At 33.6% G+C, this 17,791-nt stretch overlaps 1 protein-coding gene across 1 annotated transcript in view; it reads right to left on the reverse strand.

The window, feature by feature from the left end:
* Positions 1-17,791, reverse strand: part of Tango9 (transport and golgi organization 9) — a 48,975-nt gene that overhangs the window by 13,363 nt on the left and 17,821 nt on the right. The window contains exons 3-4 of the mRNA XM_072523139.1: positions 5,305-5,632; positions 1,309-1,419 (exon numbers count right to left, since the gene is read on the reverse strand). Coding sequence (XP_072379240.1) covers positions 1,309-1,419; positions 5,305-5,632 — 439 coding nt within the window. The remainder of the gene's footprint in view (positions 1-1,308; positions 1,420-5,304; positions 5,633-17,791) is intronic.

Genomic DNA, 17,791 nt, shown 5'->3' on the forward strand with positions numbered 1-17,791 from the left:
AAAACAAAGAAGGTCATCACATTCAGAACAGACAAAGCTCTGGATTTCAAACACCCAACAAATGACACGAAAAGTCGTCTAACATTAAATTAAAAGGATGTTACCAAGGTATATTATGCAAGGAGATATACAATTTTCATCTTACTGAACAAGGTTATATAGGAAATTTGTAGAATTGAACTATAAAGGTAGCAGAGAAAGTATGAGACAGGAATTTCACCGGCTTGGGTTTCGTTAGAGAAATATATCAAAAAATATTTAAAAAAAATCCACAAGGAAAATAATTCCTGTAGCTGGCTGTATACCACGTATAACAAAAGAGGTTAGTCTTTGTATGTGGGTATATTTTATTTTATAAAAACCCTTAAAAGGGCAACATTACAAGCACGAACGTTTTCGGAACAACTGTTCCATCATCAGGTTAAAATACAGGTTACCATGCCTGAGCCACCAAAATATTTGGGTAAAAACCCTTTAAAATGTAATGTGTTACCAAAGATTGTACATGTTGTTGATAATATTATATGATGTTTAATATTTTAATTAGATTTTACTTCAGTTAACATACACCCATGCTTAAGTGAGTTCCAGTGTCCGGAGAGTAAACCTCTTCAAACAGCAACTTCAGTTGCCAGCCGTAGTCCGTTTGAAGAGGTTTACTCTCCGGACACTGGAACTCACTTAAGCATGGGTGTATGTTACCTGAAGTAAAATATAATTAAAATATTAAACATCATATAATATTATCAACAACATGTACAATCTTTGGTAACACATTACATTTTAAAGGGTTTTTACCCAAATATTTTGGTGGCTCAGGCATGGTAACCTGTATTTTAACCTGATGATGGAACAGTTGTTCCGAAAACGTTCGTGCTTGTAATGTTGCCCTTTTAAGGGTTTTTATAAAATAAAATATACCCACATACAAAGACTAACCTCTTTTTTTAAAAAATATTTATTGAGAAACACAGCATTAGACATTTAATACTGTAGTATCTCAAGAATATTAAAAAACTTTAGGAAGAAAATAAATTTATTGTTTTCACTGACTGGACTAATTTATTAACCAACAGTGTAAAAGCATTATAGACTTGTTATCAATTTTACTGTGAAACAGGTAACAAATAAAAAACCTAGAAACCTTTGAAACACGATTGATCTGACAACGTCGCGTAACCAAAGTTCTCCATGGTCTGACTTTGGCGGTTTCAGATATTCCTGTCGACCTGTACTTAACCATTTAAAATTTCAAATGTATGTGTGTATAATAAGTATGCAAATAAATTGTGTAATTCAAAAATTTACCTTCCCAACCGACCGCTTGTAGTGGAGGAATATCTTGTCCGGCTACAAATTTTTCTTCGACTACCATTTGAACGGCTTGAATTATCTGTGCAATTATGATTAACATATCGCCTAAAATTAAATAATGGATCACTAAGATGTTTAGATTTAAAACAATATTTTGGTTATGAAAGATTAGTATTCGATCAGCTGAAACTTATTCATTACAGATCGCAGTCCCATTTACTCAATATTAGGTATATATTAAGTGCATGCATTGACCTCTATGGAAAATTTTTTAAGTTAAAGGATGATGTTCTTATTATTAAGTTTATCAAAAATTATTTTCGGGCTAGTTAAACTAGGCATTATTACCATCAATAAAACATACTATCGTTATATTATGTAACTTCTAAGTTGATACAACAAAGTTGCAATCAATAAAACATTAGATCGCCATAATTATACCATAAGTTTAAAACATCTTGTGCCAGGTATAGGGTTATATATGTTACTGTGAAAGTTCGAAACTGACGTATGTCGACATTTACCGGTGAATGTCGATACACACCAAATGCCTTTGTGAGAGACCGAACATTTATGAATTTTGCTTCGGAGTATCACCGGTGTATGTCGACAAACGCAAATGAGTTTCGGCGAATGTCGGAAATACGCGATTGTTGCATGTATAAGATTTTTGTTGCAATATATAAGATTACACTTAATACATTTCCTTTGTATAAAACTAAAAACAATGTTTCCCTGTTATGTTGATAATAGTTTAGTATCCAATCGGTATTTGTTTTAAATACAATAATCTTATGTTTATTAAAACAATTTTCCCACATAAAAAACATACCCAACTGATTTTTTATTTTTACTTGATAAAAAATATACGTTTTTAACAGACACCAAAAATGTATGATGAATGTCGACATTCAATGGTGACTGTTAGAAAATATGATATTTAACCAATTCGAACATACGCCAAGCGACTTAAAGAATGTTGACATTTAGTAGTGTATATCGACATTCACTAGATTTCGGGCTTTCACAGTAACATATAGACAACGCTCAGAGATAAATTAACCTAGTAAGAGAGTTTCCCCTAAGACTCGTTTTAAGTCCCTTCTTGGATGCACACACGTCACATCGTTTGCACCATTCTTCCACATCTTACCGAAAATTAACCCAATACTACCACTCACGGACTCTAGCGAGAGTCCTATTGATCCCAAAATATCTTCTGGAGCGGCTATCATAGAGTTCTGCACGCACGACCTTAAAAGCACGTCCAGTGACCTTGGGAGAAGATCGTGGGGCACTGTTCTTGTTCCACCTGGACTCTCCCATTTACGAGTGATGACTTTATCTAGCAGACACATGGAGTCCCACTAAAACCAGTAGCCCTTCACTGCTTGCCCATTTTTGGCAATCTTCTGCCATTGTGGCCTAGCTTCGCTGTCCAGCCACGCACTGACTATCTTTAGATCTGGATCTTTTTTCTGCTCAAGGTGTAGCTTTACACCTGAATCTTTCTTCTGGTCACGGACTAGCTTTAGATCTAGATCTTTCTTCTGCTCACGAACTAGATTTGGATATGAATCTTTCTTCTGCTCAGCCTGGAGATTTTCCTTGGTTAGAGCTTCTTCGTTACTTCCACCCTCTACGGTTTCCAACTGTCGAATCTGGTGACTATTGAGAAGTCCATCGGCATCTAAACTGTCGCTGCTTCGCCTTATTGTGAATATTGAGAACCTAGGACTGCGTTGATGTGGGGGGATTGACGTGCCGGTCGATTTTTTTTCTTGTACGTTGTTTGCAATCACGTTGAAGGTAGCTTTGGTTAATTGGTGTAGGAACTCTTATGGGGATTCGGGCCAAGCAAGTCGTGCCATCTTTTCTAGTTCCGCTCCGTATTATTGTACATATTCGTTGGATCCTTGGAAAGGCAGTTTTAGTTGGCTCTGGTATACTTACTTTAAATATTGGCAGCCGTATCTTAGTTCTAGAGCCGATAGGATGGTCTCATAGTTCTTGTGTGCGTCCTCTGAGATATTTAGGAGGATTTTGACAGCCTTACCTCGAAGTACTAATATTAGAGCTGTTGCCTTCTATTCATACGTCCATACATTCCCAGTCACCCCACTGTTCCTATACGGAGGCCTCTTTTGCTACCCTTGTTACCCCTGTCTCTTTACCCCTAACTAGGAGCCCCATGTTGCATCTTCTTTTCGCCCGAAGAATTCCAGGGCTTCCTCATCTTTACTTTTTCGGTGTTGTTTTTCAAGACTACATTTTACTACATTTACTTCTACTCTATTATCTCGGCTAATTCTTCCCTTAATTCTTTTTTATAACGTTTTCTAATTTCCCTTTCTTATTCCCTTATTTTTTTACAATAAAGCAGTCTAGCTTTTCTATTGTATCCTGGAGGTCGACCTGTTCCCACGTGGTTTTTTGGTAGACCTCCTCTTCCCAGTTTCCCCAAAAAATTTTTATAAATGAATCTATATTTCCCCCTTGCTGATTAATTTTTTTATTCGTTGTTTCATTTTTTTGCCTTGTTCTATTTTTGCCTTACACTCGCCACATTTTATTTCTTTTATCTGATAGTCATTAGTTCCATGAGTTTCCTGTTTATTCCTTCCTTGGGGGCTTCCCCTTTGTGTTTAATACAGTTTTCTCTGTTTTCTTTTTTTTTGTATTCTCTTGGCTTCAGGGCTGTTGCGTCGATGCGAGCAGTAGTGGTTTCTATTCCCTCGCTATGTTTTGCTCCTCGCATTCCTCCCCAGAATTATTCAGAACTTGCTCCCCTACTAGTATTGATTGCCTTGATTTCTTTTCTTTTCTCTTCTTTCCTGTTTCCAACTTCTAAGTTGTCTAGCAAATGTTCTTCCCTGATCTCTTTGTTCTCTCTTTCCATTTGGTGATTGCCTTCTGTCTCTTCCTTATTCTGGTGATTGATGTCTTGGTTTTGTGGTTTTTGTAGAATCCATATAATTCTCAGCTCTTACCGCGACAAGGCTTGATAATCCGGGAGTTCGCAAGGTATCCCGGAGGGATCGTTTGTGATATTCTAAACCTCGCATCTTTCATATCATTGGCACGATTCATTCCACGGTGATAATAGGGATTTGTTTTCGAGTTTTAGGCTTTATCATGGGTGCAATAGGGATTTTTAAGGGAAAAGGGGTGAGGTAAACATGTCGGCTACGACCGAAATATGTTAGATTAAAATTTGGTATATGAGTGGGTTTTAGACAATTTGGGTGGGTATCTCCTTTTTATCCGCGAGCAACTTTTGGAACGGGATTCCGATCCTATCCATGATGCCTTGGTCAGTCGCGCGATCCTTACATACCACAAGGTGCCTAGGCCGCGTGAAGATACCCATTGAAGATATGAGCCATTGGGACGCGCCGTCACGCTGATTTAGACTGTACCACGTCCTGCTTCCTCTTTGCGCTCCCTCGGGGCACAGCATCCGAACATTTTATCGTTTATCCTCATCAATTTCATGGATTTTTCCTGCGGTACGAAGATCCTTTACGTGTCGCGTTATATGAAATTTGTTTGCTACTTCTTTGTTAATTGTAGATTGAAAAATACCATGATATGGATATTTATTAATGCGTAATTCACACGCCTCCTTAGAATGTTCCTGTTTTATTGACAGCCAAAAACTGTTAAAATTTCGATGTAGGTTTCCGATAAATACGACATAATGATTGTTGATAAAGTTGTAGTAATAAAATAGTAAATTCTGACAGGTATAGCTTGGCAACTACTTGATTATGTACATTAAATATGTAAACCATAAAAGGCTTATGTTCAAATAAATGCAAAGAAGTACTTTTATGCAGCTATTTGAACACACGCTAGGTATGTCTTTTCATTTAAAAACTTTAAAGGAGTAATTTTTATCATGATCTTCCTCAAAACTTAATAATAAAGCCAATAATTATTAATGTATTCCATAAATAAGGACTGTAGTGTATAAGTGAATTACATTACCTGTTATAATATCGTTGCGGCCATGCGATCCATTGTTATCATGATAAACAAAGTCTGTAATGCCAACAATTGCTAGTCCAATTATTACGAAAAATATTCCAGACCACTGTGATTTATTTAACATTCTTTGTAAAAAACCAGTACTTAATAATCCTACAAATACTATGACTGATCCTCGGAACATCTGAAAACTCGAAACAAATGTTAAATTTAATCCTATGTACATAATGGACGTCGCCATCATATCACACATAGCAGGAATAAAGAGAATCAAGGGGTTAAAGTTTCTATTTCCTTTTGTTAAGTCATGTACGTCTTCTGTACCATCCTAAAAAAATAAAGTAAATATTATCGCAAGAAAAAAGTTTCGGTAACAAGTAATAGTTAATATTAAACCTCAACAGGTCATTCGAATCGAAATAAAGCCGTTTCTGAAAACAAGCATTGATTTATAATTTTGAATAATCAAAATAAAGTTTTTCAACAATTTTCTTTAAGTCTGTAGGAATCAATGAATAAATAAAAATTATTTTTAATAACACTTTACACAAATGTGACCTAAACGTCCTAAAGGCTATAGCGAGATAAGATGGTCAAAAGTGCCCCCTCACCGATCAGCTCGGCGACTTTTGCTTTCAATAAAGCATATAAAAACATGACTTAATACAAATGTTTAGTTTCCCAGAGTCCATAGAACTTCTTAAATCTAAAAAAGAAGCTTTTTTCGACTCAATTTTTTTCTGGACGCAATTTTGCTTTAAAAAATCTGAAAAACTTCATGAAGATGTATCTTTAGAATATAAAATAGCTTGATTTTTTTCAAATTTTTATATTGAAAATGGAGCTCAGGAAAAATTATTGAAATTATTTGGCTAACTTTTAAATAGTATTTTTTATGTATTTTTTATTCATTCTTTTAAATGACCAAGGCAGAATTTTTAATTTCTGAGCGGAAAGTATCGAAAAATCAAAAAAACCGTTTTTTTATTCATTTATTTGCACATAACCTAAAAACCCTTCTAGTAGATTTTAAGGTTATGAGTCAATAACGTAAGAAAATATTAGAAAATCACCATTTTTTCGCAATCTGAGAATTTGTAAGTTAAAAATAATTATTTTTACAATCATGATTCATAGCAAGAAAATAGATGGAAAAGCATACATCTAACTATCTGATTTTGAGGTCAGGTAAAAAAAAATGCGAAAAGGATAAAAAACGTGGTATTTTCGAATTTTATCTTTATGAAAGAGTTAAATGGGGACTGTTACAATAAATTTTGATAATGTGGAAGAAAAAATGTTGAATTACCAACTGAGTTTTGAGGTTATGTGCAAATAAATGAATAAAAAAACGTTTTTTTAATTTTTCGATGCTTTCTACTCAGAAATTGAAAATTCTGCCTTGGCCATTTAAAAGAATAAAAAAAATACTATTTAAAAGTTAGCCAAAAATTATTAACATAACCTAAAAAATTATTGAAAATTTCAATTTTCTATAATTCTATTTTGTATACGAAAGATACATCTTCATGAATTTTTTTAGATTTTTTAAAGCAAAATTGCGTCCAGAAAAAAATAATGTCAAAAAAAGCTTCTTTTGTAGATTTAAGAGGTTCTATGGGCCCTGGGAAAATTTGCATGAAGTCATGTTTTTATATGCTTTATTGAAAGCACAAGTCGCGGTGCTGATCGGTGCGGGGGCACTTATGACCATCTTATCCCGCTATAGCCTTTGATTTGAAACTACTGTTTTATTAAAAAAAAAAAATTGTTTAATTTACTAATGCTATTTTATTATAATAATAACTTCAAAAAAATTTAGATTTCAATTATTTGTAAATTTATCATCCATAAAAAAATTATTTACAAGTTTTTTAAAATTATTTAAAAATCCTAGGTACAAAAATAAGCGGAGTACATCATCGGAGTATACGGCTCAGAAAATAACAAGCCTCAAACAACAAGGGAAGCGTTTTATGACCAACTACAACAAGTAGCAGATCAAGTCAGAGGGCAGATGATAATATTGGGGATTTTAATGCTCGAATAGGCAATCAAGTAATAACCGGCATTAAACAAAAACATAATAAGAATGTTAAAAACGAAAATGGAGAACTGATGATCAACTTCTGCACAAATAGCGAACTAAGAATAAACAATACATTTTGACTACAACCACCAACACAAATATACATTTAATAATAATAGAGATATACGTCCATCGAAAATAATCGACGTAAGATGCCTCAACTCAGCAGATATAGTTAGCGACCACAGCCTAGTATTATGTAAAATAAGAATCATCCTGAAATACTTCTCACCCAAGAGAGCGGCGCCAACACAAACAAAAATCAAGTCGAAGGACTAAATACGGAATCCACGGAATACTTATACAGGAAAAGAATATCAGAGAAGATCGCTGGGAATGAAATATTAGAAAACGATAACATCGAGGAGAGCTGGGAAAACTTAAAAATAACATAATTAACGCAGCAACAGAATAACTGGAGAAAGGAAAGTAACGAACACTAACATATCAAAAAAGAAAACACCATGGTTTAGAGAGTAAGTGAAGACAAAATGTGAAGAAAAGAAGAAAGCATTTTTACAATACAGAATACAACAAACACAGACAAACAACCACTATAAAATAAACGAATCATGTTTCTCAAATCAGATGGAACACGACTTCTACGGAACACAAAAAGAAATATGGAGAATGATCAGAGGACAAAGAAAAGAGATGAACGAACTAATAAAAACGTACACATTCAGAAGGAAACATGGGTAGACTACTTTCGATCCCTATTTGCTAAAGGTGACGATAATGAACCACCAACACCAGAGGTGACGACAAACGAAGAAATAAATATTGAGGAGGAAGAGGTAAAGGCAGCATTAAGGAAATTAAAAAATAGAAAATCACCAGGAGAGGACAGAATACCGAACGAACTCCTAAAGTACGGAGGATCAGGTCTGACCAAACAACTATTACCACTAATCCAAAAAATAATAGAACAAAACAGAATTCCTCAAGAATGGAGATCAAGCATCCTAATACCTCTCTTCAAAAAGGGACACAAATCGGATCCGTAAAATTTCAGAGGAATTAATTTATTAAACACAACACTAAAATTAACAACCAAAGTGATAACAAATAAACTGAATGAAATTATAACACTAGCAGAAGAACAACAAGTTTTTAGGTCGGGAAGATCATGCACCGACGCTATATTTATAATGAGGCAAGTGCAAGAGAAATCATTAGAATACAACAAACCGGCATATCTATGTTTTGTGGACCTTACGAAGGCATTTGACCGGGTCAAATTAAAAGAAGTTATCCACGTACTGTACGCAAGAGAGATAGCTCTAGGAATAATCAAAACGATCGAAAGTATCTACCAAAACAACACAGTAAAAGTAAAAGTAGAAGAACTAACCGACCCTATTGAAGCTGGCAATGGGATAAGATAAGTCCCTGAGTCCTCTATTGTTCAACCTGATTATGGATGAAATAATAAAAAAAGTAAGAACTAAAAAAAGATACCAAATGGGAGAAAAACGACTTAAAATAATCTGTATTGCAGAAGACGAATACTACCCTCTCAAAGTAAAGACGATTTACAACGTATGCTGCACCAATTTAATATAATCGCCAGAAAATTTAACATATTAATTTCCCCAAAAAAGACAAAATGCATGTTTACAACAGCAAATTTACTAAGATGTAAATTGGAGCTGGAAGGTCAGATAATAGAACAACTGATGGAGATTAAATATATATATATATATATATATATATATATATATACTATATATATATATATATATATATATATATAAATATATATATATATATATATATATATATATATATATATATATATATATATATATATATATATATATATATATATATAGGCATCACATTATCTACCTACAGGAAAATCAAGTGAATAGAGCAAACAGAGCCCCAGGCTGCCTAAATGAAACTATATGGAGAAATAAAAATATCGGGAAAGAAACGAAAGGCAGAATTTACAAAACAGTCATCATACCAATAATGACATGCGGCAGAAACAAGACCTGACACAGAGGGGACAAAAAGGATGTTAGAAACAGCAGAGATGAAAACACTTAGAAAATTTAAAAGACTATGGGACAGAGCTGAAAGTACAGATATAGGACGTAGATGCAAGGTGGAGAACATCAAGAACTGGGTAAGAAATAGAAGAGTAGAATGGAACGATCATATAAGCCGAAAGACAACAAATAGAGTAGTAAAGACAGCAAGAGACGGTTCCCCAATAGGAAGACGATCAGTAGACTTACTGGAGGCACATTGAAAAACAGACAGAGTCATGCCCTACATAAAAAGAAGAAGAGGAAAAATACGCTTTAATTTGATATAAAAAAACATGCATATACGTCATGAGCAGCGTAGTTTATTTATGAACAAAATAAAATTTTTGTTCAAAAATTAATTATGTATCATTAATTTAATTAAAATTATTTGCGGCCACTTTTTGACTGGCAACCTGTTATCAATATATTCTCCTACTCTTAAATGCATGTAAAAATGTGAGTTTGATTAATTAACTACGTTATGAACGTAGTAATCTTGCAATGGGACTATTATTGAAATTTGGGTTTTGTTGTCATCCTACTAAATCCGTTGCAAATCATCTACTATCTACTTAAATTGACATTCTCATTTTCGCAAAACTTGCTATATTGTCAGAACCATTTTCTATAATATGTAATATAATAGAATAATATAGAAATATATTATAATGATAAACATGTATTGTAATAAAACTGTCTCTATTAGCGGTAGTGAAGCTTAGAATTCCTAAAAAGATGAAATGCTATACCTATTTGTGCCATTCTTAAATTTCAATAGCTTATTTGTACCTAAGAACCTAAGGCACTCATTCTGTTCAAACTGAGTCGATATTACTAAATTGGGTGCACATGAACTGGCTCCCGCTCGTAGGTAATAAGTCCTCTACGGATAAAGTGGTTTGCGTACTTATTATTATACGTTGTACTTATTTCAAGTTAGTTTACTGATAGTTTTGAGTCTGGCTTGTACTTGATCATATCGTCGTAGAAAATACAAGTTACAGAAATGTGCGAACGGGAAAAATCCATGCTAGTGGCGAACAGTTTTAAATAAAATTTCTATAAGTTATTGTGGGGAGAACGGAAGCGATGGCAGTGTGCATACCGAGGATGTCAGTCGGATGTGAAAACGGAAACTTCCACACTGTACACAGAGCTCGATTACAGTGGTGAGCACAACCATGAGGGCAGCAGCCTGGAAAAGCTAAACCGCCAAAAACTCAACAATTCATTGAAGAGAAAGGCCGTTGAAGATAATTGTGAGAAGACCATGAAATTTCTTAATAAAGAAGTGAACTGTTCTGGTAATGAAGGAGAGTACTTCTTGTTAAAGAACGATTCGGCCGCCAATTTCGTGGTGTTTTTTTGTGAGATAAATTTAAAATTTTTGTGCAGTTTAAATACAATTTTGTGTGGAAGGGATCTTGAAATAACGCACGAAGTATTTTTGTCAACTGTCTACTGTTCACAAGCTCAGGAATGAACACTACGTACCTCTAGTATATGTCTGGCTTCCCAACAAGAAAACCGTTTCCTACGTACGTTTGTTCCAGTTCTTGAAAAAGGAGTTTACGAGTAGAAGTATAATTTTTGACCCAGCCGTTCTGTATGTCGATTTTGAAATAGAAATTCTTGAAGCAGTTAGCCAAGTTTTCCCAAATTCTAATTTAAAAGGATGCCGTTTTCACCTTGGACATAGTTTGTAATTTTATTAAAAGATTCTCCATCTTCTGATGCACTCCATTATTGGAGGTTTACGATCACTACATCAAAACGTTCTCTATTCTGCGCAACTTTCAGTAATTGTTGAACGTTCATGCCCGTCCAAGCTCTGATATTGCGAAGCCATGACATGTCTCTTCTGCCTACTCCACTTCAGCCGTCTATCTTCCCTTCAATTATTATTCGTAGCAGATTATATGTCATTTCTCATTATGCAGCCTAGGTACGAGGTCTTTTCTTAATCGTTGTTATAAATTTTAACTCTCTATTTATAGTGTTTAATACTGTTCGGTTCGTAATGCGTTGTGTCCATGATATTCCGAGCATTCTGCGTCTCATGGTATTTAATTTTAATGTCCAGGCTTTAACTCGATACAGATGGACTGACCAAACGTATCATTTAATAATTCTAATTCAGATATCTAAGCTTAGTTTTCAGTTATAGATAATTTGCTTGAAATACATACAGGAACAACAGGAACAAATGTATCATTTTTGTTATTTTATAGACGTTATATTCACTTCTAACATTATACAGTATACTCCCTCTATAACGAACACGGTTATTACGAGGTTTCGCTTATAACGAGATACATTAAATGTCCCGTGAAATTTCTATTGAACTATAACCGTCTATAGCGAGGCAAATTTGGTTATAACGAGAGAAAATAAGATCCAAAAACGTGTTTTTTACGTTTTTAGTCCGGTCGTAGCTATAAATAAATATAAAATCCACAAGGAAAATAATTCCTGTAGCTGGCTGTATACCACGTATAACAAAAGAGGTTAGTCTTTGTATGTGGGTATATTTTATTTTATAAAAACCCTTAAAAGGGCAACATTACAAGCACGAACGTTTTCGGAACAACTGTTCCATCATCAGGTTAAAATGCAGGTTAACATGCCTGAGCCACCAAAATATTTGGGTAAAAACCCTTTAAATTGAAAAATGTTACCGAAGAATGTACATGATGTTTATAATATTATGTGATGTTTAATATTTTAATTAGATTTTACTTCAGGTAACATACACCCATGCTTAATTGAGTTCCAGTGTCCGGAGAGTAAACCTCTTCAAACGGACTACGGTTGGCAACTCAAGTTGCCAACCGTAGTCCGTTTGAAGAGGTTTACTCTCCGGACACTGGAACTCAATTAAGCATGGGTGTATGTTACCTGAAGTAAAATCTAATTAAAATATTAAACATCACATAATATTATAAACATCATGTACATTCTTCGGTAACATTTTTCAATTTAAAGGGTTTTTACCCAAATATTTTGGTGGCTCAGGCATGTTAACCTGCATTTTAACCTGATGATGGAACAGTTGTTCCGAAAACGTTCGTGCTTGTAATGTTGCCCTTTTAAGGGTTTTTATAAAATAAAATATACCCACATACAAAGACTAACCTCTTTTCTTTTATAAATAAATATCTTTTCAAACAGCCCCTCAATAAACTTAACTGCAGCCTGCAATAATAAACTTCTTTTCAATGAATAAATACAACTGTTTCACATCTTTAGAAAATATATGCTAGAATGATACTGGACCATTTAAAGCAGTTAAAAATGACGAGAGTTCTTAAAATTGCAGAAGCAATAGTTTATGTTATCCTTGAAAATACGATTTATACATTATGTAGTTGGAAAAAATATAAGTACAGCTTTTTTGTTTTAACGTATATCATTGATAATAAAAGTAAACAACTCTTTTATGTTTTAATATATTTCATTGACAATAAAAGTAAATAACTTTTTTTCAAAGACGCCATTCAAACAATATTTATTAACATCTTATATTGCTCCGAATGGCTTCACTATAGAAAGTTAATGTTTTAGAAAACTACAGATTCATATGTATGCACAGTATTATGATTGTCTGATATAACGAGATCGGCTTATAACGAGGTAATTAGTCTGTCATTTCAGTTCTCGTTATAGAGGGAGTCTACTGTAGTAATATTAAAGATATAAAAATTAATCGGTAAAAGGTTATAGACGATAATCACTGTAGAATATTCTGCATACATAAAATGATCTAATATTAGTAGTATGCAACATAAGATATTTTTTATATGCATACCTACACATTCATTTCATGTGTCGCTCTTTTTGAGCTAAACATAAAATTAAATGAAAACGCCACTTATCATATCGCAACTATACTGTAAGACAGTTTTCAAATTCATTAACATAAAATTAACATTAGTATACATTATATAAAAATAAATACTACTTATGGGAAACACAGATGTTCATAATAATAATAATTTAACGTATTCCAACATATTGTGTCAGTATTTGATTTATATTTGTTAGCTGCCATAAATTATTACTTATCATTTTAGTCATTTATTTTTCGATAAAACACTTCCAAGTATCAAGTAATAAAATTTATTATTAAAACAATTAAAAAAATATAAACACGACATAGTTTAATTAAATTTGTGTATTAAATATTTAAAAACAGGAAAAACAAAATAGTTTATAAACTACATTATAAAATTATTTTTATTTCACTGGTACTGTATTTTTGTATAATTTTCGTTATTAAACAACCTAGGGTTGAGTTATAAAGCTAAAAACAAGTTTATGAAAAGTTCAAAAAGATAATTCTCTATCTAATTTGTATTTATCCATAAATCTTCTTTTATACATTTTAAATAATAAATACATTTTTGGAAATCTAATAGGCATAAGGGTAGTAAAGACATTAACATAACAGTTCTACTCAACCTCTCAACCAGTCAACCACTAACCTATCCTGCTCGAGTAGTGGAGGAGAAATAGTCGAGTAGTTTGCAGAATCTTCAGGTGCACCCTGCTATATAACAGACGACGCTGTTGGTCTAACTATAACAACCAGCGCTAAGCAAATTTCATTTGCCTAAATGAATCTCCTGATTATATACGCAACAGGAAAACTTAGTAATGCCATAAAAATGGTATCTGTTAACAAGATGCGTTACCTTATATCACTCGGGCAAGATAGACAATGACCCACAGTAGAGACATACTGTTCAAGATAGTGGCTGCATAATTATTAAAAAGGGGAAATGTCAAGGTTGCCAATAGCAACTAATAATTAATCTGTATCATCCCTGTGTGTGTCAAGCGAGAATAAAAAAGTCAGATCTTGAAATTCATTTTGTATAATTTTATTATAAGAATTTTTCACATTACGAATAGATAAATCATCAGATCATATCTAAGAAAAAGAACAAAACAAACATTGGTCCTTCGAGCCGGATATTTGTGCTATTCCACGCCATACAACCTACAAGATCAGCCGACAACGTTGAACGAGACAGTCGCAGAAATACATCGAGTGCTCCTTTGCCCCAGGCTTCAAGTCAAGTATACAATCCGATTGAACACATACTGACGATTTCACTGGACGGGACATCGAATCATCAAAAATCAGGGAAGTGAGCTTTTGTTCCTTACTTATCTGCCTTTCATTTCAATTTCCTAACTTAGACTTCTTCAATCTTGAAATTTATTGTTCATTGTTAGTTTACTTTGACACATAATAGTTAAAACATTTAAATTTGAATTAAAATGGGGGATTTGCCTACGTTAAAAAAGATAAGAGCATCTCTTAAAGCGCGATTAACCTCATTTATTAAATTCATTGATAGGGACTCAACCCACGGTGAGATGAATGAGCCAACTCGCGCTGAAATTGAATTGCGCATCGAAAACGCGAATAGTATTCATACTCAATATCAAGAAACCCAATTAAAAATAGAAAGTTTACTGGACGCAATAACTGAGGAAGAAATAAATTACAGAGAAACGTTCGAAACATCATTTTATTCAGTTATAATTAAGGCAAAATAACTGTTGACAACAACCTCAGCTAGTGCCTCCAGTACATCTAGTCCTACTAGTGAACATTTTGCATCCAATCATACATATACAACCTCCAATATAAAACTTCCTTCTATTGAATTGCCAAAATTCAGTGGCAACATAGAAGAATGGTTAGATTTTCATGACTTATTTGATTCGTTAGTTATAAAAAATAATAGTATATCTGAAATACAAAAATTACATTATTTAAGAGCATGCATAACAGGTTCTGCTGAGAGAGTCATTGCTTCTATACCTCTCTCTGCTTCTAATTTTACTGTTACATGGAATCTTTTGGTTGAGAGATATTCTAACAAGGAATTGTTGTTGCATAACCATATTAAAGCCATCTTCAATTTAAAGGCAATCAATAAAGAAGGTTCATTTTCAATCAGAAACTTAATTGATAAATTTTGTAGCAATCTTAGAGCTTTGGAGGCATTAAAACAACCAGTCGAACATTGGGATGCCCTTCTCAAATATATTCTTTTGGAAAAATTAGATTCTGAATCTGTGAAAGAATGGGAGAAGGCCAACAATGGTAAAGTCAGTCAAGTTTCGGACCTCATATATTTCCTAAAAACGAAGGCAGATACTCTAGAAAGATATAATCTAAATAAACCCAATATTCAAGGGACTTCTGTCAATAATCATGTCAAATTCAGACACAACAGTAATAAGGCTCTTGTAAGTACAAAATCTTCTTTTCTTTCTTGTCCTTTATGCAACCAGCAACACAAACTGGTTCACTGTAGTCAATTTCATTCATTAGACATTCCTGCCCGTATCAATAAAGTACGTAGATTTAAATTATGCTTGAATTGTCTGCATTCTGGACATCAACAAGCTACGTGCAAATATGGCGAATGTAAGAAATGTAACCAGAAACATCATACTCTTCTCCATGAATTTATTGAAAATCCACTAAATCCATTGCCTCAGTTTAATGATCAAGTAGTTGCTTCTCAGAGTAGCCCTCAGACACTTTCTAATACTTCTCAAAATCAACAAATCCTTCTATCAACGGTTGTTGTCCAAGTTCGTGACCATTTAGGGGTTGCTCATAATTGTAGAGCTCTTTTAGATAGTGGAGCTCAATCTAATTTTATCACATCAAGTTTAGTTGATTTGCTGGGTATTTCAAGGGAGCAGGTTAACATTTCTGTAGTGGGTATCGCTCATGTTTCTTCTAAAATAAATCACAAATGTAATATTGTTATTAACTCTTTACAATCTATATATTCTTTCCCCCTAGAGTGTTTAATCATTCCACAAATATGTGGACAACTTCCAGTTTGTCAAATTGATGCATCTTCGTTGCCCATACCTGCAAATATTCGTTTATCAGACCCAAATTTTCATACTCCTTCGGAAGTAAATATTCTGATCAGTGCTAGTATTTTTTGGGACCTGCTATGTGTGGGTCAGGTCAAGTTAGGTCCTGAAAAACCCATACTTCAGAAAACTAGATTAGGGTGGATCATTTCTGGTCCTTTAATAAATCTGTGACTGAGGTGAGTAAGCACATAAGTCAAATTTTCCGAATTTTTTTTTTTTTGATAAAAATGCGTAGGTGATTTGTATACTATTATCGGCTCTAAGCACTTTAGTCTACTATGCATTTTTACAGCTGTTATTGCGAAGTGTGCATAATAACCATATTGAGAAAATACCGACTTGAGTTTGTGAATAAACACTTAAGTCGACTTATGTGAAAAGAGCCAGTTAGAACTTGCTGTCTATTGTCGTCCCGTCGGTGACTTATGTTACTAGGCGCTAATGAAACATTACATGCAGAAAATAATTTAGCCTAAAACAGTTCAGTTTTGTTTGATATTGCGAATAACACATGTCCAGAAGTTTTTTGTTTAAAGTGTCTGTTGATGATAAGTTGATAGCAGATACATTCCTAAAAGCAATTCTGTTTTGATGACAAAATAATAATATTACAAGCAATTTTACTTAGAGCGTAAAAATCACGCCAATAGCTGCAAAAACCACCGGACACAAGAAAGGCTAGAAAATTACGAAAAAAAGTAATTCGGAAGTCATATATTACAAAAAATGGTAAAATAATTCCAGAAAGACCATTTCAACCTCTGCCACTATGCCGAGCAAAGTACAAAACAAAAATCACTGAAAATCAGCTGAAAAAAATTTTTCCCGAATATTTGAGTTTGGGCAGTTACGACAAGAGAATAGCTTATATAGCCAGTCTTTTCACTATACATGACAAAAAATTAAAGAGGCCTCATACAGACCATCCACACAAAGAAAAATTTTGCCTCAAAACCTACAAATATTTTTTATGAATAAATGGTAGCCATATTTCTGTTTGCCGTAAATGCTTTCTTGTGACTTTCAATGAAACAGACAATTTCATAAAAGTTATCGCTTTAATAAAACGAGCATAACCTGCGGAAACAAAGACTGATTCTGTCCAATGAAAGAATATTCCACCAAACAAGTGGTCTGAAGAAAAATTAGAAGAACTCGGTAAGCATATTTTGAGTTTCCTGAGTTACGAAAGCCACTACTCACGCGTCCAAACAAATAAAAGGTTTCTACCATCACATGTGACCCTAGAAGCAATGTATTCCCTGTACAAGGAATCATACCAACTTTGTGTCGTATCCATATTATGGATCTAAATTTCATAAATTGAATCTGTCGTTTAAAAAGCCTCAAACGGATATTTGCCATAAATGTGACAAGTTAAAGGGGCATTTGGTGTCTAGGAAAAAAGACGATCAAGGAGAACCTTTTCGCTGGCATGACG

Source organism: Diabrotica undecimpunctata, chromosome 2 (assembly GCF_040954645.1).
Source record: "Diabrotica undecimpunctata isolate CICGRU chromosome 2, icDiaUnde3, whole genome shotgun sequence".
Lineage (NCBI taxonomy): Eukaryota > Metazoa > Arthropoda > Insecta > Coleoptera > Chrysomelidae > Diabrotica > Diabrotica undecimpunctata.